Source organism: Erpetoichthys calabaricus, chromosome 4, assembly GCF_900747795.2.
Source record: "Erpetoichthys calabaricus chromosome 4, fErpCal1.3, whole genome shotgun sequence".
Classification (NCBI taxonomy): domain Eukaryota; kingdom Metazoa; phylum Chordata; class Cladistia; order Polypteriformes; family Polypteridae; genus Erpetoichthys; species Erpetoichthys calabaricus.
In genome coordinates this window covers 221654527-221679205 of record NC_041397.2, presented here as the reverse complement: position 1 = coordinate 221679205, position 24679 = coordinate 221654527, and the positions used below count along the sequence as shown (strand labels likewise).

Below are 24679 nucleotides of genomic sequence, written 5' to 3'. Positions count from 1 at the left end.
ATAAGTGAAAAACAAATTGATTTATTCCATTCTGGGCTAGGAGCTTTTTATTACTTCAACATGTTCTTCTCTAACCTGGCAGCAAACACAACAGCAGTTTATATGCTGCAAAAGGACAAGCCTTCTGACAAATGAAAAGCCTGATATAAATTACGAATTTGTTGCAATTAGCATTGAAACAAGTATCTGGAAATTGAATCACATCGAAAACTTCTTCAGCAGCAACTGGATACTTCAATAATGAGCAGTTTGTGCACAGGGTTCACAAAGCACATACTGTATTGTACACATTGTCTCTTGAGGCCATATGGAAAATGCAAATTGTCTTTCATTAAGCAATCTTCAGTTTCCAACACACAATTTTGAGGCATAGACTGAAAAGGCTCATTTGTTTTACCCACTTACATATACAATAAGTCACTGCACTTACACTGTTCTTTGTGTTGTATTCTTCATTTAGAGTGTCTTTATCTACATATGAGTTAAAAATGGTGCCTGCAGGGCTCTGTACTCAGATCATTGCTGTATTCACTTTACATGTTTACATTGGGAACTATCATTAGAAAACATATTAATTTTCATTTACATACAGAGGATACCCAGCTAGCCTTTTTATTTAGACCACATGATGATTCTCTAATAGTGTCCTTAATTAATTTTGTCAGTGAGTTATATGAGTGGATGGATAAAAACTACTTGTATCTGAATATACCGAAAACAGAAATGCCACTAACAGGGTGGAATGGTGCAGACTGCAACAACATTCTATCACTTCTTAACTCAGATGTCATTAATTTTACTCAATCAGGATGCAATGTAGGTGTTATCTTTGACACCAGTATGTCTTTTAAAAACACACAACTATAACCTTTGAAATATTTCAAAACATGGATACTAAGAAATTTATTAATGTATTTATGTCTTGTAAGATTGGTAACTAGAACGTATGACCACATAACTCCTGTTCTTAAGTCTTTACAGTTGTTTCCAGTTAAGCTTAGGGCTGATTTCAAAATCCTCTTTCTTGCATATAAAGCCTTAAATGGTCAAAGCATTGCTTACCATTATTATTACTTACAAATCGGAGGATGCAATAAGATCTTTAGATCCTGACCTACTAAAGATTCCAGGATTATTAAATTAACAGTAGGAAGTTGAACTTTCAGTTCTAGGGCCCCAAATATGTGGAATGATCGGCCTACTTAAGCTGTATAAGAGATACCCATTTGGGCTCTACTTTTAACTTTAGGCTGAAGACTCACTACTTTAGTCTAGCATATCCTGATTAAAGCTGTTGATTAGCTGTACATATTGGATTCAGATACAGATAATTAGCTATTATAATTTAGCCCACTATAAGTTAGTATATACTGTAAGTGTGAATGAGTATGCCTTGTGGTAGTTATTACTCTCCATGTCTGGTAAAAGCTTGATGCCTAATGCAGGTATTCACAAACAAAATACTTCATGAAAACCAGGTTAAAAATGTCTACAGTTTTCTCCTATGGAAAATGAATGGTAGAAATATTATATCATCTGATCTTAATCATACTTCATTGGAAGCATGATCTTTCATAAACTGTATTAAAAGTGTTCCACCACCATAATATCCCTAAACGCCAGACAGACCCTTCATTACCCTTAACATATAGCATCTACTGTACATATACAATGAGAAAAACATCTGAATCAATAAAGTGACTTCTCATCTTTTTACATTAAGATTATTAGCATCAAAAAAGAGACTCATTTTTTATTTAATAAATATAATAGTTTTTAACAAGCTTGAAATTTTAGTAAAACATACTGAATATAAAAATATAAGTTAGAATCCCAAATGAAGAAAAAAAAATGTATATTCGCACACATCCTGGCAACTATCCTCTCTCCACAGTTGACAGACTCATTGAACCTGTAAATACTTTCCAGATGTTCACAGCTAGACGTGCCATGATGTCATAAAGGGACTACAAATTTCAGTAAAATATGTTATGCTTGAGAAGAAACTCTTTGTAACTCACTGTCTTATAAAATAAGGAAAATTTAAGCTGGCAGCAGGATTTACGTATACTACATAGTAGCTTTGTTTAAGGTAGTTCAGGAACTCGGGGCTCTTTTTCACATTTTACAACATGATGGCATGTTAGTCAATGAATTTACATTTGAACTAAGCAGTTATCACTTTCAATTTAACTTAGGTGTCCATCTAGTCAAAAACCTTGCAAGAAAAACGGTCGTAATATGATTTAGCTTTGCTTTGCCCTTTAAATATCACAGTTCGTTTTGCTTAGTGCAATGGATGATTCAGTGTGCCAGGTTTACTAGTGGATTTGACTCGGATAATTTAGTTTAGCCATGCAAAAATCAACTTATCTAAACAAGGGCATACCTTTTGTTATAAAAATGTGACAATTAAAATGGTTTGATTAGATTTAACTCTTTAGAGTACATGTTAAATCCCACCGTACGTTGGTATAGATAAGCGAGTGTGCCATGTTTACCAAAGAATTAAATTAGTGCACACACACTGGACTGGACAAGCATCACATGCAATCAAAATGTGAAACATGGATTCCTGTTGTAACTTGTGCAAGTGAAAAGCTGGCTGTGAGATAGTAAGTAGCTGCAAGTACTTAGCTAATTAACGTCATTTACTTTTACTACACAGTAGTGCAGTGCTTAGGGCTGCTGGTTTGTGGATCCAACAACCTGTGATTTAATGTATAGCCTACTTCTATAAACTTGCCGATGTCTATTTCTGTAGAGTGTAACTGTGTATGTAACGTCAGACTGTTAAGCGATATGTCCTGTTTGCAGAAAATGATGTACAGTCACACGCAATGGTATTTGGTGCTCACCTGAATGCATTCGATGCACATGCAATAATAGCTGGTGTGACCTTAAAGTATTTGGTGAGCATGAGATAGTATGTGGTGGGCACGAGATAGTTAAAAAAAAATGTATACCATGTTCCCACTCAGATGCTCCGTAGGTTACAGAAAAAGAGATGTTGAAAATCAAATCTCTTTCACATGATTGTACAGTGGGTATTTATTTCTCTATAAAATTAGTAACCACTTTGCAAATTTCTTGCTTTTGTTGCTGAGTTCCCTGAGTTTATAACTATAGGGGCTGTAAAGCCATCTTTGGGAAACTTTGTTATGGTTGTTTATTTACACATGTTTATATACTGTAGTGCCTTAGTCACCCAATAAGCTGTTTAGTGTGGGTGGGGAAGAAAAAGGAGAAGAATATAGTACCTGAAAAGTGTAGTTCTCAGTCTATGTAAAAACATGGGCATAATTAATGCACCATCTTCACTTTAGCAAAAATGTTTGTTGATGACTTATTTTTTCAAGTTTATGGCAAATACAATATTATTATCATACAAATAATGCTTATGGCGAAAGACTGATGATAAGAACTAAGTAATTCACCATATTTATATAACTAATATAACAACCCACCCATAAATCTATTTTCCTATTTATCCAGCTCAGGCTCGCATAGCCTTTTCCAGCAGTGCTGGGCACCAGGCAGAAATGAACCCTTGATGGGCAGTATACTGTACGGCACATTAAACCCCCACTCAATCATATATAGCTGATTTAGAATGTCTGATTACAAACCCTGTTATACATGGGTGAGAAAACAGGAGTACCCAGATTAAAAACATTCCCTCAATAAGTCATGTCCATGTGGTGACAGTGGAGGAGAACAAGGAGGCAAGCTCGCCACTGACCTGAGTTCAGGGCTTTGATGTTCCACGAAATGATGTTAAGCTTTGTCATAATTACACTGACAAAACAGACTGGCAGAAGATAGAACAGAACAACAAGAAATGGAAGTAATAGTGTGCTGTTGTGTGGCAATTGGTAATATCACAAACATAAAAACCAAGAGTCTCCCCAGCTCAGGCTCAACAACTGATATGTGTCAGCTTCACTCTGTTGCTGTGTCATTTACTATTCATAGCTCAACGCTAATATTTAAAAGTGGTTGCCAGCCTTGGCAATCAGGCATCATCTTTAGGTTGCCAAAACTGAAAATATAGTTGCCATATTTGGAGTTAGATGCTATGCAATTATATGTTAGCATGCTGCTACTTTACAGCATTTCAAGAGGAAGTATTATCACTTCCAGCTCTTTAAACACCAATTCTTTGTGTTACGTGGTTTGCTCAAATTTTTTTTGCTAAAAAAGTTTATTGAGCAATTGTTGACATTTTTTCACAATTAAAACACATTCTATTTCGCAAAAACAATTAAAGTTGTGGATGATCATTTTCAAAAGACCTATGGCAAGCTATTAGGAAATGCATCTTTCATTTAGTTAAACTGCATTAAATATGAGTTCATCCTGCAAGCCACCTTTCTTTCATGTAATACTGTGCACCAGCGAATGAAATTACCCATTTAGACAAACCTAAACCCCTAGAGATCATTCATTATGCTATGCCAGGGCCCAACAAAATGAAAAAGCACATTTCATAATGTACTTAACACAATTTACATATGAAGCTCAGATCTTCAGGAGATTGCTAAATCTTGCTTAGATACTTATATAATATAGTATATTCAAGAAGTTTGTTGACATTGGTTTGGAATAAACCAGTGTTCACAGTGTACAATAGCTATGAACTAATAGAACCACAAACATTAACTGAATCAAGCTTGACTATTGTTTTTAGAACGTACCCCATTTATCTCCAACTAGTACGGGACATCCAGCATGAAGTGTATCTCCATTACCTTGCCCATTTTTGTGCAGATTCCACCAGAAAAGGGCTGCATTCTGAAAAACAAACAGGGTAATTGTTAGATGTTCTGTCATTTATTTTTAAAAACTAAAGAAGCAAAATGTTCCTAAACTGATGTTGTATTACACAAAATGTATGCATTCTTTGAATATTTCATTTTAAAAATCTTCCATATCTTTCGGTCCTCTGCATCTTGCTCCGTTACACACATGACCTGCATGTCCTCTCTCACGAATATTAATTAATTACAGTTATATAGCACTTTTCTTGCTAATCAAAGTGTTTTGACACAGGGGAGCAACTTCAACCACCACCAATGTGTTGCATCCACTTGGATGATGTGACAGCAGCCATTATTGCGCCAGTACGCTCACCACACATTAGCTGTTAGTTGGTGAAGTGGTATTATTATTATTAGGTACAACCCAGACAGTGAACTAGATTGTACTAAAGTAGGTATATCACTGTAAATGGTTTTGTGTAAAAAACAATTGATTATATTCATAAACTTCTAAGTGAAAATTAATAGAGTAAGTGTTAATGAGGCTGGCAACTCAGTTTCATGGTTGCACACTGAAAATTTTATTTTTTAAAATAATATTTTCTTATTTTATTCTAGTTGCATTGCATTACTAATATTATCAATTATTTGTTAAACTTTTAAAAGTCTAATATTTTCTCCCACCACTTTATATACTTTTTGGCAACGGAGGCACATTAGATAAAATTAAGATCACAGCCAGTTGTATAACAGGCAGATTTGGTACTGGACAGTATACAAGGAACATATATCCATCAAATCAGTATTACCATATTGCATTTATGTTTGATAAGACAATGTCCAGGTATACTAACTTGGGGTCATTTATGCTGACAGGAGTTAATGCAGCACGTAATCTAATAAGGCTATCAAAGCATGGCATATAGTATCTACAATATTGTACATATTCCTGTCCAGGATAAACATGAATGAGATTAAAATCTGTTGAAAAAATACAAATTGAAAATGTTTCAAACAGAAAACATGATAGATCAAGCAACAACAGAAATAATATGAAGTACAGCTATTCTTTTTCTAGTGGCTATTGTCATAGTGGTCTGTCTGCTGCGTATGGGAAGTTTATTTCCAACACTGACCCATGACTGAAGGCTGAGAAACACTAGAATATCTTTTAATAAGGCCATCCATTCTCTATATTATATAAGGTTAAAACCATTAAGTGAAACGGTAATTGATGGTTTTTGTTTTGAGTAAAAGTGAGGATTGTATGCTGAAACATTTCTTTCTAACAGTGCCTATTCTTTGACTACAAATGCTGCATTTTTATTTGAAGTCATATCACTCTCCTTATAGAAGTTAAATTAACTAAAACGAAAAGGAAGAAAAACAATACACTTTACCTTGACTACGGGCACACTGAAATTTGCATAGATAAAAGCCGTTGAACCTCCTGCTTCCACAGAGCTCAGCTAATAAAAAAAATTAATTTTATTGTTTTGTGCGAGTTTTGCTTAATAAAAACAAATTAAACATTTTCCAGTTCTAATAAAAACATGTAAAACATATTTGTGGTTTATTCACTGATTAATATTGTAAAACTAAAAGGTAGCCAGAAGAAAAAAACTTTTTAAATATAAATAGCAGCAAATATTAACAGCAAAGAACATTTTAATTGGGCTTAGTGGTCAAAAAACAAAGTTTATTAACAAATTTCAGTACTTTAATACTTCCACTGTTTTTAGAATATGGAGAAATCTTTGAGGGTCATAATGATTTTGGGAAACATACAATGTGTAGTTGACTGATGGTAAATACACAGCCCAGTTATACTGCTTACAAGTTTTATAAGTCTTTACTGACAACACACATTTTAGGATATTTTGAAGGCTCCTCAATCTTAACAGCTTTTTAGTTTTGCTCAGAGTTTTTCAATTTATAGGTTCAAAATCATTAGTTGAGAATCCCAAACCAACTTTGGTTACATAGTTGTCTTTATGCACTTGAACCATACATGTAAAATTATTAGCTAATAAAATTTTAATTAATTTTATGATTAAATAAAAAAACTATGCAATCAATTCCTTGACAGCACCTAAAATGGAATGATTTAATGGCAATGATAAACACCTTTTCAAAGAAAAACAGTTAGTGTTTAAATGTATGTTTCAACCTTCAAAATGTACCTCTGGCATTCTAATTAGAAGCTGCATATGTTATTGCATCGATATTTGTAATTTAACATATGAAACAAATTATGCCCACACATATATAATAAATTGCAAAATATATTTTTACATGAGCATGAAAAATATTTTGTTTTTATTTATGTTCTTCCTTTGTACACAAGGGTTATCTTTGAGGACTTTAGCCTTCTTCAAAAAACAAAAGCATAACCCATATTTTATAGTTACTGTTTATTTGCGAATACGTGCTATCTTTGTTTTGTGGCAACACGGCCCCATTTGACTAATTTAATAAGTGGCAAGACATTATATTAGGAATATAACAAAACTTGGCAGTTCAAGTCACAAAGTACATTAATATACAATAAATATTAGTATTTTTGCAGGTATAAATTGCAAGGTGGCAGAAAAAAAAAATAACAAATGGCATCTACATTGTTAACTGCTTAGGGATATCAAAATTTACTGCATGAAGATTTTACTTAACTTGTAAAATCCACTTGTTTATTTTAGACACAGACTTGTATTCAGCCCAAGGAGCTCATTGCTTCCCTGCTGGACTCTGACTTAAGATTAAGATAAAGCAAACAATTTTAGCATTTTGTTGTTTTCTGTTTGTTTTCATCCAAACCTCAGAAATGCCTAACTGACATGTTATTGGGACAAGAAGGCCAGTCTCACACTTCCCAGATCTGCAACCTAATGACAGTAATGAATGGTGGTATTATTCATGCTATGAATACTGTACATAAAATTGCTGAAATCAAGAAACATAGCTGATGGAGAAATATTTGCGTAATCTGCTGTGAATAAACTTACTGAAACATGAAAACTAGCATGGTGATATTTCCAGCTATTAAAAACAGGACACACAAATATGAACAAAACACTACTCACATAAATCATAAATGTTGCAACGCGATTTCCAGTGTTTAGTTTGTAGACAGGACTTGATGTTGACTAGCAAGAAAACAAAAGTAAGACATTAAAAGTTTCTTTTTTAAATGGAAAACACACTTGATCAGTTTTCTTATTTCTTGAGGCTGTAAAACAGAATCAATGAGGTATTTGATATCTGTAAGCAAGCTACATTGCATTATGTGTGAAAATTGAAATTAAAATATTATTTCAAAAATATACATATCAAAAAGTGGTCTATAACTCAGATTATGTTTTAATAATAGTTATTAATTTGAAACAGTAAGAATAAGAAAACAATTAAAATACATTTTACACTTAAGAGTTTGGTTGTCACACCAGTAATATAATCATAAAGGCACAATTTTTGATTATTGAGTTTATTGTGGTTGTTGCATGTTCCTCTGTGTTAAATGTTCAGGCTGTAAAGCAAGGTATTTTTGTGGTATTATAAATATAATAGGAACGTTTTAGATGTATTACAACATTAGAACAATACTAGAACATCTGTGTGAGAATATAAATGTGAATGACTCCTGCACAATGAGATCTCTGTTTCAGAGAACTACTGACGATGTACCCTACTTAATATCTGGAGCAACAAAAGTCAAATAAACCTCAGGTGAAGTGCTTTTTCATATTTGTCACACTCATCGTTATTTTCTCTACATGGGCCTAATTGTTTACGTATTTGCTAATTTTGTTATTTTAAAAAGAGCATTGGCAATAACAGATTTTAAGAAATGTAATACTTCTATGAGGAAGCACAATAACTTAGAATAAAAATATAATGAAACCAATACTGCTACTCACAGTCTATTAGTACCATTACATTTTCTAATCAAATGGCTTATTTACCAAATATATAAAATACATTTTTTCATTAAAATGAACTTGAGATGATGAACAACAGAACAAGCTCGAGGAAGAAATCCAGCCCATTGCTAGACACAAATCCGCATTCCTGAAATGTTAGGCCTCAATTCTATGTAGTATGTCTGGTGCAAGCAATATACCCAATATTAACTTTATAACATTGTGGCTATCATAAAACAGCTCAGCAATATCATCATATTATTGTATCGTTATACTACATCATGGTTTAGAAGATGTGTAAAAAATAGAAGGTAAAAGAGACATAAATAAAGAAAAATACTGAAGACAAATTTAATTTAGTCTGTGTTTGACCTGTGGTAATGATCCAAAACCAAAACTAAAGTCACACTGGAGTCCTTTAAAATCAAAAGTTGCAGTTTTTAAGTGGCTCTGTCAAAGAATGTACACCTGTCTAAGCCAGAATATGCACATAAGAAAACCTTTGTTAATCAACTACCCACATTCATTTTCTGGGAGCCTGAGTAATATTAAGTGGTTTAGATCAATGGCAGAAATGCAATCAAATAATACATTATGATTCCATAATGTTTACACTTAGTGAATATTTTTATAACAATTGTATACAGTAAAAAACAAACTAGGCATATCCAGTTAATGCACAAACAGGAAGAATTACAAACTTACAGTATATGAAAAACACAAAAGTGTGCCGTAATAGCTTGGAAAAAGAAAAAGATTAAAGAATACTATGTATGAAAAAACACTATCAATTTTAAGAATGAGGAAAGAAATTAAGAAAAATTAAAAATATTAAAAATATTTCCTAATTCATTTAAAAATATTTATGTACTAAAATGACTTAAGAACAAGGGTGAGAAGCAGGCATTGTATGTGGCAGGAATACTCACAGTGGCATGATCAAAATGAGGTTCATAGTGGCCTCCTATTCCATAGTTCACAACTTGTAGATACTCTGCATATGGAGGTTGCACATTTAAACTTGATAAAGCTGCAATGCGTTTGTCCACATTACTTATCACGGTGTGGGAAGTATCTTTTAGCCATGCACTAGGCATAGAAAGGGATATACAATTAGTTTTTATATTATTATGTTTAATAAATAAGGGGTAGGGGATAGAAAAGTTATAAGAACATCAGTACAGAAATAAAATCATACAACACCAATGAACTACAACATGCAATAAAAAGAGCAAGTACAGAATTATTTCTTTCTGTAATTGTGGGAAGATCTGACTCATACTCTAAACTTCAAAAAAACTAAACCTCCATGATTTAGCCATTTTAAACAATAGCTAGTGGGGAATATATCCAAGCCCCTACTTATTACAGCTACATTTTTCATCAGTGTAACTTGGAGCTAGGACCTACTATTGCAGCATCTGAAACAAAGGTAGAAACTATTCCTGTGTATGATGATAATCAATTATAATCCATCCATTTTCCAACCCGCTTGATCATCAACAAAAAAACTCATTACAAAAAACAGTATAACCAAATTTAAGTGTAAACAAACAGTATGCTCATTTGTACACATTTAAGAACATAATGTAGTAAGGGTCCTGCGGTGGGTTGGCACCCTGCCCAGGATTGGTTCCTGCCTTGTGCCCTGTGTTGGCTGGGATTGGCTCCAGCAGACCCCCGTGACCCTGTGTTCGGATTCAGCGGGTTGGAAAATGGATGGATGGATGGATGTAGTAAGGCAAATGTTATGACACCTCAATAACTGTAAATTTTCAAATGGTGTGTTAAGAGCAGAAGCTGGGAGCACTGACTTGCAACTGCCAAATCTGCTAATAAATTGGGCTTTTCTTAATTGTAATGTGAATATTTGTATGCAAGGGTGGCACGGTGGCGCAATGGGTAGCGTTGCTGCCTCGCAGTTGGGAGACCTGGGGACCTGGGTTTGCTTCCCGGTCCTCCCTGCGTGGAGTTTGCATGTTCTCCCCGTGTCTGCGTGGGTTTCCTCCGGGTGCTCCAGTTTCCTCCCACAGTCCAAAGACATGCAGGTTAGGTGGATTGGCGATTTTAAATTGGCCCTAGTGTGTGTTTGTGTGTGTCCTGTGGTGGGTTGGCACCCTGCCTGGGATTGGTTCGTGCCCTGTGTTGGCTGGGATTGGCTCCAGCAGACCCCCATGACCCTGTGTTTGGATTCAGCGGGTTGGAAAATGGATGGATGGATGGATATTTGTATGCAAATATTAACTAGTGTTATGGAGATAAACAGCATAATGTTGAACTTCCAATAAATAAAGTCTGCAGTATATTGAATTACTTTTTAATATATTGTATACTGTAAAACCAGATGAAATTAAAGGGAGCTATCTGTTTAATACACATACAATGTCCTTTCCATTATGGCACTACTCTTTTAACATAATTTCACAAAATCAGATCTAAAATTTAACTTGCACAATATGACATTTTTATCTAGCAGAAATAAAACACATATATAGTATGCCTTAGTGCTAATGATTTTCTGCTCAACTACAATTTGTACTTTTTAACCACTACCACAGAGGAATGCAAAATTGACTTTCAAGCATTTTCTCATACAGACATTCATTAAATATAGTATGCAGTTCCCAGACAAGAAGTGAAATTTGATACAAGGAATCTTTACAGGAAAATTGCTCAGGTTCAACATTGGTTTCAGCCTGGTGCAACGGTAATCCATCATTCTTGAGTTTCTAAGCAGCAAAAGTTTTTTTTCTTCTTTTAAACTTTGTACATGAATCATTATTAATCCATGCCATATCAATTTGCAGGTCATATGTAAATAATATAATAAGCTGGATAACCTTGCACTGGTCAGATATGTTTCTCTGTGCTGAAAGTCTCTTATGTTAAAGTCCTACATAAATTTACACCTAAAGTAAACTACAGGAAAAAACCCACAGTAAGTATATCTTTGTAGAAAAATTAGTGTGACTGGTAAAAGCACTTTGTTGTAAACTTTATGAAACATGGAGAAGCTATATATATTATAATTATGTTTAACAAGTCTCTATTAGTAACTATTTTGAAGAGTTAGATAACTTTACGTACTAATAATATTAATAATTTTGTTAATAATTTAATCAACACACAGGGAATTTTTAATGTTCAACTATGTGGCTTATAGTTTGTCATATGCATAATTATGTTATGTTAATATATTTGCAAATTCTTTACTGTAATGCAGGTATTAGAGGGCATGCCTATATCTTTCATGGATAACAACACTGCCTATACATATTACTGTATATAATGCAGGCTACAATATACTTAAGTGCACTGTAAACAATGAATGATGCACATCAAATCAATATGACAAAAAAATAAAAGGACACAAAATGCTAACCAAAAAATCTAAAAGTTTATAGCAAAATCAATCGCAAAGTGCCACTGACAACTTGAAGTGATCTCCACTTATCGTGTGAGCTTGCTAGAGCATGCTTAGAAAATGTCATATGCTTTGCAATCACAAGGAACGTGTTTGGTCAAACCATATCTGTTTTGAACAGAACTTATGGAATATGTGATGCACCAAGGTACAGCTAGCAAGTCATTGTCTACAGAAATATTAACAACATAATTTATGTCAACATAAGCTATTGCACCACAGTGGTGTAGTGGTAGCATTGCTGCTTCACAGTATGGAGACTTGGGTTTGTGTCTCTGGTCCTCCTTGTGTGGAGTTTGCATGTTCTCCCCGTGTCTGCATTGCTTCCCTCCAGTTACTCTGGTTTCCTGCCACAATCGAAAGACATGCAGGATAGGTGGACTGGCAATACTAAACTGGCCCTAGTGTATGGTTGGGCGTATGTATGTGTGTTTGTCCTGCGATGGAATAGCATCCTATCCAGTGTTTGTTTCTGCCTTGTGCCCTATGCTGGTTGGGATAGGGTCCAGCACCTCCCGTGACCCAGTTCAGGACTAAGTGGGTTAGACAATGACAGACTGATAATCTACCACACTGGGAAAGAAGCAGTATCCAATACTGGACAAATAAAGATTTTTGAAGAATATGTCTGGACACCTAATTAGGATCTGATATATGGTAAATAATGTCAGGTACAATACTTAAAGTGTCACCTTGAGTATGAGTTAATGTATGCATAACTTTATCCCATGATGGATAAGCATGTCCTTCTGTGGACTGGTGCACAATACATAGTTTCTTCCTGCCTTAGTGCTGCCAGTCTTGATAAGATACAAAGGATTGCTAGGCAGAAAAGGGCAGCATTGACCAATGTTTATCAGAACCATAACAGATTAAACAAAACACACTGATGGGGTAGTACTATTTGTCATACTGAAGAAAAGCCACTACAAGAAGTTAGTAATCTCTGTGTATGCCAGAAGTCAAAATGCCTCCCACTATACAGTGGAGCGCATGATCCCAAATTGGAGAAGAAAACATGTTACCTTTTAAAATGAGGGGAGGCAGGTCATTACATCCTAGCCAATTAGGTAGCAACAAGAACACAGTGCCAGAATGAAGGAACGACATGCCACTATTTTTACTTCAGATAACACAAAAACGTCCAAAATGACCTGCCCTTGAAAGGGCCATGAAAAATTCCGGAGTGGACTCCTGCATTGGGTCAGATATATTTTCCATGTTTGGTCGTAGTCCAAAATTTTAAAATGTGAGTTTGTTTGGGGCAAACCAATATAATAATACAATGTATTGTTTTCTAAAATGTTGTTTTTCTGTCTTATCTCGGATACAGCTACAACCAACTTATAGTCATTGATAGATGCAATATGCAGCTTCTAACAGCACTTAAAGAGAAGAAGGAAAGAAACACCCTTCACTCTATTCTCCAGTAGAAAAGCCTATTGTACATTTGGCATTATTTCAGAAACATATTATGTGATGCCATGTAGGCAAAAGTAGCTACTGGGAAAAGTAAATGATTTGATAATCTATGTTGGTTAAAGTAAACTGCGTAAGGATACTTTGGTGAAATTATTAACTGAAAAATCACATGCGCTGCAAAAAAGCGTCAGCTACAAAATAGACACACAATATATAACCTATTGGTTTTGTAACCTTCATGATATAAAAGAAATAATATAATTATTACAGAGAAAGAAAAAGGATTAATTTGTAAATAAGGTTTTATAGATTATGGTGGAAGGTTACACAAAAGAAAAGAAAATATAATGTTAATAGTAAAGAAAAAACAGTCTATACAACAAACTCCCCAAAAATTCTGAACACATTAGCTTTCACTTCAAACAAATTTTGTGAATGAATGGTTAGGTTCCTCACCTCTTACTAATCCTGTAGTGTGCAGGGGACTGCTTCTCTCCAGAGGCAACTATTGATCGGTGCAGCTAAGAAGTAAAAGCATAACAGCATGATGTTTTTTTAAAAATGTCTCCACTGTGCACTGTGACACCAAATTATTGACTGCTGTACACTTAACATTTCCAACAGCTAATAATGTGGAAAAGTTGTTTATCAAGTATAATGTATATTCATTTAATTAAAGTGTCTAAAATGCAGTTTTTATTAAAAAATACTTTCATATTCAAGGGGATAAAGATTCTGAACTCTGATGTGAACAGGAACTGCAAATAACATAAATGACCTTTGCTTGTCATTTAAAGTATATGATTAAGTTTTGCTCTAGCAAATAGCCATACTAAAACACTCTCTCTTAATTTAATGGATCTATAGCAGGTTTCAGCATAAATATCATAGTTTAGTAACCTTTTTATAAAATACTAAATGAAATTTTCATTATACCTACCTTTAAACTTTCCAGACAACCATGCCCTCATGTTTCTTTTCTGATATCTGTCAAAAATCCTTATCATGTGCAAAAGATTTTTTCCCAACATATAATATTTGCATATTATTACAAATATATGTTATATCGTATGACTTATTTCAGATTAACCTTTTCATAATGAGTTAGCAATTTTCAGTTTTTTTATTTTTTATATTCATATATACTCTTTAAAACTTAGTAAAGACATCCATCCATTCATCCATCCATTTTCCAACCCGCTGAATCCGAACACAGGGTCACGGGGGTCTGCTGGAGCCAATCCCAGCCAACACAGGGCACAAGGCAGGAACCAATCCCGGGCAGGGTGCCAACCCACCGCAGTAGTAAAGACATAAAGTAACAAAACAACTTTCAAACAATACAGATCAATCAAAAATAAATGAGACAAGTGTGTTTTTTTGCCTTATTGCAAAGTTTACAGTGTAATCAAGAAGTGCTTTCCAAGCAAATGTTTCTATTTCTTCTACTTAGACTTACTAAATTTTGGTCTGATGTTAATGTAATACCTGATCACATACAGTAAGTAGAAAAATCAATTTAAAGTAACCCATAGCTTATAACCCCAGAGAATATCTGACACTCAATCAACATTTCAGGAACGGCTCATTTATAATGTACAATGTCCCACCTGCATGCTTTCAGATTGCTAAGAAAATCATGTTTGAAGGACTGAGGTGGGTGTGTCTTTAGGATAAAATTTGGGTGAGTGTATTATATGCAATGCATTTCTATATCATGAACATTTAAAAGAAAATGCTTCAGGGAACTGTGGAGGTTTGAACCTATAAAACCATCTCCATGACTATGGCACTATACACATTGGCTCAGGTCTGTCTGTACACACTTTACTTACCTGGTGCCTAGATGCCAAATAAACTGTATAAATACATTATGGTGTAACCTAACATAACTAAATTCATGTTAAAAGGTAGTTATACACTTTCAGTTCTATCATTTTATACATCAGTGTACTGACAAACAATCATCTAGTCCTCACCAGATACTAAAGTCAGAACAATCTAGCCACAGGTGACCTAACACATATAATACATTTTACTTTGGCCTTTGTATAATGCATGTTCAGCTTAATCTATTTGAACAAGCTGAGAATTAATTATATTGATGTGATATTGCACATGGGCACAATGGGAGGAAAAATTGAGTGCTGTTGTTTATTAATTTCTTGATTGCTTTCCACAGTGTTAAGAGTTTTGTCTACAAACAAATACTAAGAGATATGCTTTTGCTCAAATTAGACATAGACTAGTCACAAAGATGAAAGAAATTCAGTATTGAATTGTCATTTTTTATTTTGGGAAATGAGTAAAGGAAAAAGTAAGTATGATGAGTTTATTTTAAATATCAGTTCCTACCTTAGAAAGATGTGTAATTCTAAAAGAAATCACCAAAGAAACTGGGAAAAATTATTTATCCTATCCATTAGGGCCTTTTAAGAATTTCTGGGCATGATTTTAATTTTTCTTGGCAGACTTTCAAGTTAAAATAGTAATATTAATTCTGAAAGCCTTCAGTCAGCATGGTGTTGTGATTTTAGAGTTTAGATGAAGCTTAGTCCATCGCCAGATTTATATATGTGCTATCATCCACACTGGTAGCTCTGCTGATCACAAAAACTGAGAAGAATTCTGGAGATTTCAGGTATTTTAAAGGCTTATTAGATGTGGTGGCATAAAAACCATTTTAATCCTACACAGTTCACTTCAGACCAAATGCAGCAGCTAAACGTATTTTTCCCAGCATTGATCACATTTATAGAATAATTAATATGCTGCTCCATGTGTTAGTGAGATCAGAAAAACACATTGGAATCCTGAAATGCTTAACAGCTCACTACACATTACTTATTAAGATGTGACTCCTGTATAGAATTTCATCATCATTGAAAAACTAAAATATGCTGTGTTTTCATAAACGTCAAAGGCTACCAGAAAAACCTACTTCACCATTTTATAAACTGTCCTCCAAACATGAATGTCCCTAAGATGTACTAAGGAAGCACAACAACCCCCAAAGTTTACTCCAGCAGTTCATAGAAATCAATTTGATAGATTCATAAGAAACAACATCATTTTAAAAATCAAGAACATGCTGTATAGACAATTACACACTGCAGAACAACAAAATGTGTGTAAAGCATAATGCTCAGAACAACTGTGAACCTGTCAACTCTTCTGTTAACAGTTTTGAATAGCTATCAACAATATACATCATGCTAATGTTATGCATGTTAGTCTTTGGCTCTCTGCAAGGAATGAGAGGGATACAAAAATCTATTACCAAAGAAAATATTTATATGAGTAGCTGAAGTCAAGAGAAGATGCTGAACCTTGTAAGGTTGAATATTTTTCTTGTTGTTTTCAAACCAAAGTTAGGAATCTACACAACATGTTAACTGTGCTCAAATGAAATTAACCATTGTTGCTGTGTTTGCTCAATGAATGAGATGGGCCTTCATGATGTCTATGGCCTCATTACAAAGGGCAGGAAACCAATTCATCATCTTATTCTGAGAGAAGCACACATGTACATCAACTTCTACATATTATTTTCTCAAGTTGCACATAACTGAACACAATATGAAAAAAATCAGTGTCTCTTTGACTGTTCAGCTTGTAGGGTAGTGTAAAGTGTAGCAGGATTGCACTCTCTTTCCTGAGCCTGGCCAGGTGGTGCAGGAAGAAAAAGGACATGAAAAGATGCTGGAGGTTCAATGCCTACACAGAGATTGGGGCATATGCATTACCTGGCCGGGGGGAAAGCTTAAAGGAATCACAATAAGAGTGGAACTGTGTCTTAGTCTCCCGAATGGCTAGATGGCAGCATCCCCGGGGACAGGTACACCCATGGATAACTGCAGGGCATGCTGGGGGTCACTGAAGTGCTTCAGTGAGCCCTTTGGGGGTCCCTTGGTGAAACCAGAGGGTGCTAACTTGGACTATCCTCCATGGTCTTTGGGACTTCCGACCGACCTGGAACTGCTTCCATCGAGCTATGCCCTGGCACCGTAAGTACCCCTGCATCCAAGATAAAAGCAACCGCCCTGCCACATCCAGGCAAGTCGGAGTCGGAAGAAGTAGGACAATGATCACCTGGAGGTGGGGAGGAAAGGAAAAGAAGAGTTAAAAAGGTACTGTGTGCACTGGGGATCTTTTGTGAAGATAATTGTATTAAATAACTCCCTTATTTAACCCTAGGACTTGTGTTTGTGTGGTGGTATCTGAGGTTTAGGGTGCTACAGCACCCTCTACTGCTCACAGTAGCTAAGTCTATACATATCTTTTCATAAAATCAGATACCACAGAGTAACTCCTAGAGAAGCAGTTATTTTTGCATCAGTGATCAAAATGCACTAAACATGATGCTGGGAATAATAGTAAAATATATTAAAACACAATTAAATTCTGAAGACTGTTGTGATTTCTCATGATTTTCTCTTTATGTACTGTAGCTGAGGCAGCAGTTATACTTGGACATATTAAATGCACTGCACTGCTATGTTCTCCTGTTCTGGTTTTAATTTCAGCTTCATATTTTTATAAGCAGAGGTTGATGAATCACATGGCAATGTACAATTTTCCATTTGTAATCTCCAGTACCAAATAAGTACATGCTGCAGGAAAGTTGAGTACTAAACCTAAGCAGAAAAATATGATCAAAAAAGTACAATTTAATATAAACAGCTTATTAAAAGTCCTAGGTTTTCTGGTCCCTGGAAAAATTATGTTAACACTTCCAGCTCCAGATTAAAATCGATTTTATTGTAAAAAAAAAAAGTTACTTAAAAAAAATGAAAAGAAATTAGTTAGTTCTTCCTTCTCCATTCAAAAAGATAAGATTCAAGCTGAGTAGTCATACAAATGTAAAGTTTTTAAAATTCAGATTTATCAATGGCAGCATATTTGTTAGTGTTGATTTCTTATAGAACAAGCATAAAAGGTTTGAATCCTGTGCCCAATTGTTAACTATATGGGATTTGTAGGTTACCGTGTCTCTGCATGGATTTTTCTCTTGCATTACAATGATGTACAGTATACGTTAGTGTGTGTAAGTGTCTGCCTTGTTATATGCTGGTGCCCTTCCAGCCTTCAACCACTCTGATCTGGATTAAGCAGATTTGAGAATGAGAAACATAATTATGCATGCATCCATCCATATGTGCTTCCATTTCCGTAACCCATTTAATCTAATTTTGACCATTCATATTTAGACTGTATTATTTTATTTTAAAATAATACATTATAAGAATTAAAAAATCAAAGGAAAGCATCCATCCATGCATGCATTTCAGTAACCCACGTAATCTAATTGTAGGTATATTCATTTTCAGACTTTTTATTTTATTTTAAAATAAAATATTATATAAATCCAAAGAAAGCAAAAAGTAAAAAACATATAACATGAATCAAAGGAAAGCAAAAAGTAAAAACACAAAACATTCAAACTGGATAAATACACTCTTGTTTACTTCAATAAATATGAATTATTGTTTATCCCATAAAAATATCTGAAAGGCCCTTTTCTGACATCAATAGCACATGCTTTTAGAAAATATTATTTTCAAATATCTTCAGCTGATGCTATAAAAGGACATTATTGTTAGATAATATTTAATTATATATTTTTATAAGTTGTTACAATAGGAAAAACATCACTGCCAGCAAAAAATCTAATTAAATGAATCTGAGTCAACGACACAAACTTAGTACAGTGGAACCTCGGTTCACGAACGTCTCTAAACACATACAAATTGGGTTACGACCAAAAAGTTTGCCAAACTTTTGCATCTGTTCACAACCACACACTCAGTATACGAACAAGCCAGTTTCCTTTTCGGTATGTGCGCACCGATGTTTTCAGCATGTGTTCAGTCTCTCCCTGTGCATTCCCTGTGCAGCGAGCAAGAGAGAGAGCGTTCGAGAACAACGCGCAAGAGCGAGCGAGAGAAAGAGAGACAGACACAACACGCGAGAGAGACAGAGAGAGACACACACACACGCGAGAGAGAGACACACACACACGGGCTGGCCGCATAAGGCCGAGAAGGCAGTTAAAGAATGCACCGGGCTTGTTTTTAAAGAGACTGATTTGAGCATTGTTTTAACCCCATTGTATTAAATGAAGACTTTTTTCTATTGGATTTTAACCTTGTGACAGATTGAGGGCTCCGTGACCCCTTGAACCCTCAGACTAGATGTCAGACACCAGATAAAAGTCCAAATATAAATATTTATTATAATAATAAAGTGCACAAAGCACCCTCCTCTCCACAATACTCAATAATAAATCAATAATCAATAATAATAAACTCAATCCTCCACTCCCAGACGCGTTGCCACCCCTCCACCCAGCTCAGCTCGACGTCTGGGATTTCCCATAGTCCTTTTATAGTCCTTGATCCGGAAGTGTTTCGCCCTCTCTGTCCACGTGACTAGGAACACTTCCGGGTCATATAAAAACTCCTCTTCACCCCGGAGGCACGTCGTTTCCTGTCATGTGATCATGACGCACCTCCGGGTTATAGGGCACGTAAGAGTCCGACAGCCTCCCTACAGCGACTCCTGGTGGCCCCCATGGTATCCAGCAGGGCTGTGCATATAAACTACAGAGTCCATGATGCCCTGCTGGAATTCGGGGCACGTCCACGCTGCTGGGAGAGCTCCTCCTGGCGGCCTGGGGGTGAGGGCCGGAGTAGAAAGCCGGCAATCCTTCACAACCTCCACTTCACTTCTGTTTACAGCGATTGGTTCGTAGCATGCATTGTTGCAAAGTTACTTTTCTTGGTTGTTTATTACATACGGATTTTTCAAATGTTCATTTTTTTTCCTGTGCTTAAAACTCATTAAAAAAAAGTGTTTTTAGCGAGCGGTTCGTAGCGCTATAGCGCAAACTCTTGCAATATTAGTTTTCTATGTTGTTCAAGGTTTTCTCAGTGTTATTCAATGTTTTTACATTTAGTTTACCATTACACTGTGCATTCTGTGGTGTAATTAACTATATTTGTGCTTAAAATTTTTTAAAAAATATATATTTACATACAGTTTGTACGGTCTGGAATAAATTAATTGTATTTACATACAATCCTTTGGGGGAAATTACTTCGGGTCACGACCAAATCGGGTTACGACCAGAGTCTTGGAATGACTTACGGTCATGACCCGAGGTTCCACTGTACTTTATATATTGCAAACATACAGTTTCCATATAAAATAATAATATGTTAAAGATGTTTCTTCTTTCTTTTTTTAATTTTTTCCTGTAGACATTTCACTGAACAGTTGTAAGTGAAAATACCGAAGTTTATCATGTCAATATTTTTGAAAGGAAATAAAATTAATTTCTCTTGTACTGATACTGGTTGTGTTATATCCTGGTTCTATCAAATCATCCACTTGTTAGCACAAGGTTTGTACCTCCAAACTTGAGGCTGCTAACAGATAATACAAACACTCAAATATGTTCCCTAGCCCCAAAAATGACCAATTTCTACTCAAAACAAACCCAAAAAGGACTTTTAAATGTGATATGCTTCCATGCTGTAACCATAAAATATGGAAAAATGTAACAGGGTAAGTAGTTTTACTAACTCAAAGTAATATTGCATACTGAACTTCACTGTACTACAAGTGATAATATTGACTCTATGAACCTATGCAGGTATTTTCTTACACATGGGTATTCAAGATGTTTCTGTCCATGCCAATCCTTACACTAGAAATTAATGTGAGTCAGCCAGACACACAGACAGGAATACCTAATGCAGGACAATGTCATGTTTCACAGATGCATTATTAGGCATTGGATCATTTGCATTTAGTTTATTTCTCTAAACTTTCACCTCCTGAACATTTTGCTATATTGTTATCTTTACCTATCTCTCATTAATTTACAAAAAACTTCTAGAACTGTACTGCCTCTTTTCTGGTTCTGTGAACCAAGAAGTTCACAATGCAATAACAGAAATTTCCAACACAGATGGAGATTAAATCATCCATCCATCCATCCATCCATCCATCCATCCATCCATCCATCCTGCTGAATCCGAACACAGGGCTACGGAGGTCTGCTGGAGCCAATCCCAGCCAACACAGGGCGCAAGGCAGGAACCAATCCCGGTCAGGGCACCAACCCACCACAGGACACACACACAAACCCATTCACACACCAAGCACACACTAGGGACAATTCAGAATCACCAATCCACCTAACCTGCATGTCTTTGAACTGTGGGAGGAAACCGGAGTACCCGGATGAAACCCATGGAGACACGGGGAGAACATGCAAACTCCACACAGGGAGGACCCGGGAAGCAAACCCAGGTCTCCTTACTGTAAGGCAGCAGCGCTACCCACTGAGCCACCGTGCCACCGAGGTGAAATCATAGACCATAAAAATATAACCCACATGTTTAGAGAGTATTATAATTCCTTATATTCTACTCATTATAAAGAAGATGAGATGCAATCTAAGGAGTTTCTTGATGCATTACCACTGCTAGATAATCTTAGTATAGAGGAACTGGACACTCCTAGAATTAATGGATGCTATAAACTCACTCCAAATTGGGAAAGCAGCAGGTCCTGATTGCTACCCAGTGGAATTGTATAACAAAACTCAAATAAATTAGCTCAACTATTGTTAGAAACATTTATAGAAGATAGAGACAACAAAATGCTACCTCAAACTTTTCGCCAAGCATTAATTACCATCTTTGCAAAGAAAAATAAGAACTTATTACAATGTGCATCATACACACCAGTTTCACTTCTGAATAATGTTAAGATACTCTCCAAAGTTCTAGCTAGAAGGACTGAGAAAGTGCTTCATTCTGTAATATCACATGACCAAACCAAATTTACTAAAGGCAGACACTTAACTTCTAATCTTTGATGCTTGTTTAATGTAATGTACACACCCATAAAACATAACACACCAAAGATCTTACTATCTTTGGATGCAGAAAAAACATTTGATATTGTTGAATGGCATTACCTATTCACCACATTGCACAAATATGGGTTTAGCCTAAACATACGTGGATGGATCAAATTACTTTATAACAGTCCAGAAGCCTCTGTTTGTATTAACAAGATTATTTCAAATTACTTCAAACTAGAATGTGGTACCCGATAGGCATTCCCCCATTATCATTCCTCTTTACAACTGCCATTGTGCAGTATTGAAATTCAGTATTGAAATGCATCAGAAATAAAGGGGATTACCATAGAAGGAATTGAACAGAAAATATCACTATATGCAGATGATATGGTACTGTATATATCAGACTCACAAACCTCTATACCAGTAGTCCTTAATGCACTAGCAAAATTTCAAAAGATATCTGGACTCAAAATGAATTTGAATAAGTATGCTTTTTCCAGTGAACTCTCTGGTACTCAAGATTAGACTGGACACCATCCCATTTATTTTAGCAGATCAGTTTAAATACCGCAGGGTAAACATCACAAGCAAATATAAAGATATTTTTCAACAACATTTTGCTATCTGCATAGTCTACCCTCCATCTTATTTTAGCAGGGAGAATCAGTACTCTCAAGAGCATCCCCATATTCATTAACAAATTGTTATTTAAGAAATTTGACTCAATTATTACCTTATTTATTTGAAATATGCACGTATCCAAAGGGTGACTCTACAGAGCAGAAGGGGGCATGGCGCTAATTTTAATTTTATTACTGTACTGTACTGCTGTAAAGATCTGGAAATTGACACAAATTGATGAATATACACAAGCCTGCTCTGCAATAGAAGTGAAATCTTGCTGTTCTTCTTTATATGCCCTGCTTTGTGCCCCAGTAAATGTAAATTATCATCAATATACTATTAATTCAATTGTACATCAATCACTCAGAATATGGAAACCAATGCAGGAAGCATTTGAAGACAGAGAAGCTTTTATCTGTTGCATCTCTTTATGATAATCACCTTTTTCTCAACCCTACAAAGTATTTAATGTATGGACAATGTCTTGGATTAAAACCCTTAGAGAACTGTATGTAGATAATGTATTTGCATCATATGAACAATAATGTTTTAAATTTAACTTTCCATCAACACAATTTTTCTACTACTTGCAAATCAGAAATTTTGCTAAAAGGAACCTGCCCAATTTTCCTCACCTCCCACCTGTTTCTATTCCTTAAGAAATATCGATCAGTCTTGAAGACTCACAGAGCATCTCAACAACATATAAAACAGTTCCTTCCTTTAAAAGGGGGAAATTGATCTTTCACTTAATATCTCTGAAAAGGAGTGGAAGGCAGCCATATATTGAATACATTCTATCTCCATATGCACAAAGCATTCAATTATTCAACTTAAAATCTTTTTTGAGCACATTTATCTTCTTTAAAACTATCCAAAATGTATCCAGGCCAAGATTCAAACTGCAAGCATTGCAATCTGGCTCCAGCCTCATGGAGCCATATGTTTTGGGTGTACACCAAATGAACATCATTCTGGACAAAACGTTTTGAATGCCTAAGACCGCCTTCATGTCACAATCACTCCTAACCCGTTAACAGCTTTGATTGGTGCACTCCCAGGTGGGCTTAAAGTGGAGAAGGACACACTGGTTGTAATTGCTTATATCACACTACTGTATTAGCTTGGAAACTTATCTTACTCAACTGGAAGAATCCCAGCCCACCTGCTATAAGTCAGCGGGTAAATGATGTTCTATATTACTTGAAACTGGAAAAAAATTAATTCTCACTTACAGAATCTGTTCAAAAATGTTTTAAAATATGGCAAGATCTAATTAATAAAGTTGAAGAATAACCATTTATATTTAGGAAAATGATATTCTCCCTTTTTTGTTATTTTTAAAGATTTGCTCTTGTTGTTGGCTCCTCTCACTTTCTCTTGGGTGGAGACTGAATTCAGATTTGTTAAGTTTGACTTGACTGTATGTTAACATTGCTCACTTTTTACACTAGAATTTAAGCACAAGCAGTGGCCTAAAGCCACAATGGAACACTAGACATAAATGAGCAGAATAAATCTTTAGTTCCACAACTGCCCAAGTCTTGACAGCTTACCTAATGATTAGTTACCCTCAATATTGAAATGCTGCCAGGAACCACACACATTGACATCAGCAAAATCATGAAACGTGTAGAGGAGTGCATAGCAA

At 35.3% G+C, this 24679-nt stretch overlaps 1 protein-coding gene across 1 annotated transcript in view; it reads right to left on the bottom strand.

Annotated features, from left to right (window-relative positions):
• The window catches only part of p4ha3 (prolyl 4-hydroxylase, alpha polypeptide III), a 78603-nt gene that overhangs the window by 18241 nt on the left and 35683 nt on the right, over nucleotides 1–24679 (bottom strand). Inside the window, exons 8-12 of the mRNA XM_028800323.2 lie at nucleotides 13980–14044; nucleotides 9607–9766; nucleotides 7841–7903; nucleotides 6161–6229; nucleotides 4698–4794 (exon numbers count right to left, since the gene is read on the bottom strand). Coding sequence (XP_028656156.1) covers nucleotides 4698–4794; nucleotides 6161–6229; nucleotides 7841–7903; nucleotides 9607–9766; nucleotides 13980–14044 — 454 coding nt within the window. The remainder of the gene's footprint in view (nucleotides 1–4697; nucleotides 4795–6160; nucleotides 6230–7840; nucleotides 7904–9606; nucleotides 9767–13979; nucleotides 14045–24679) is intronic.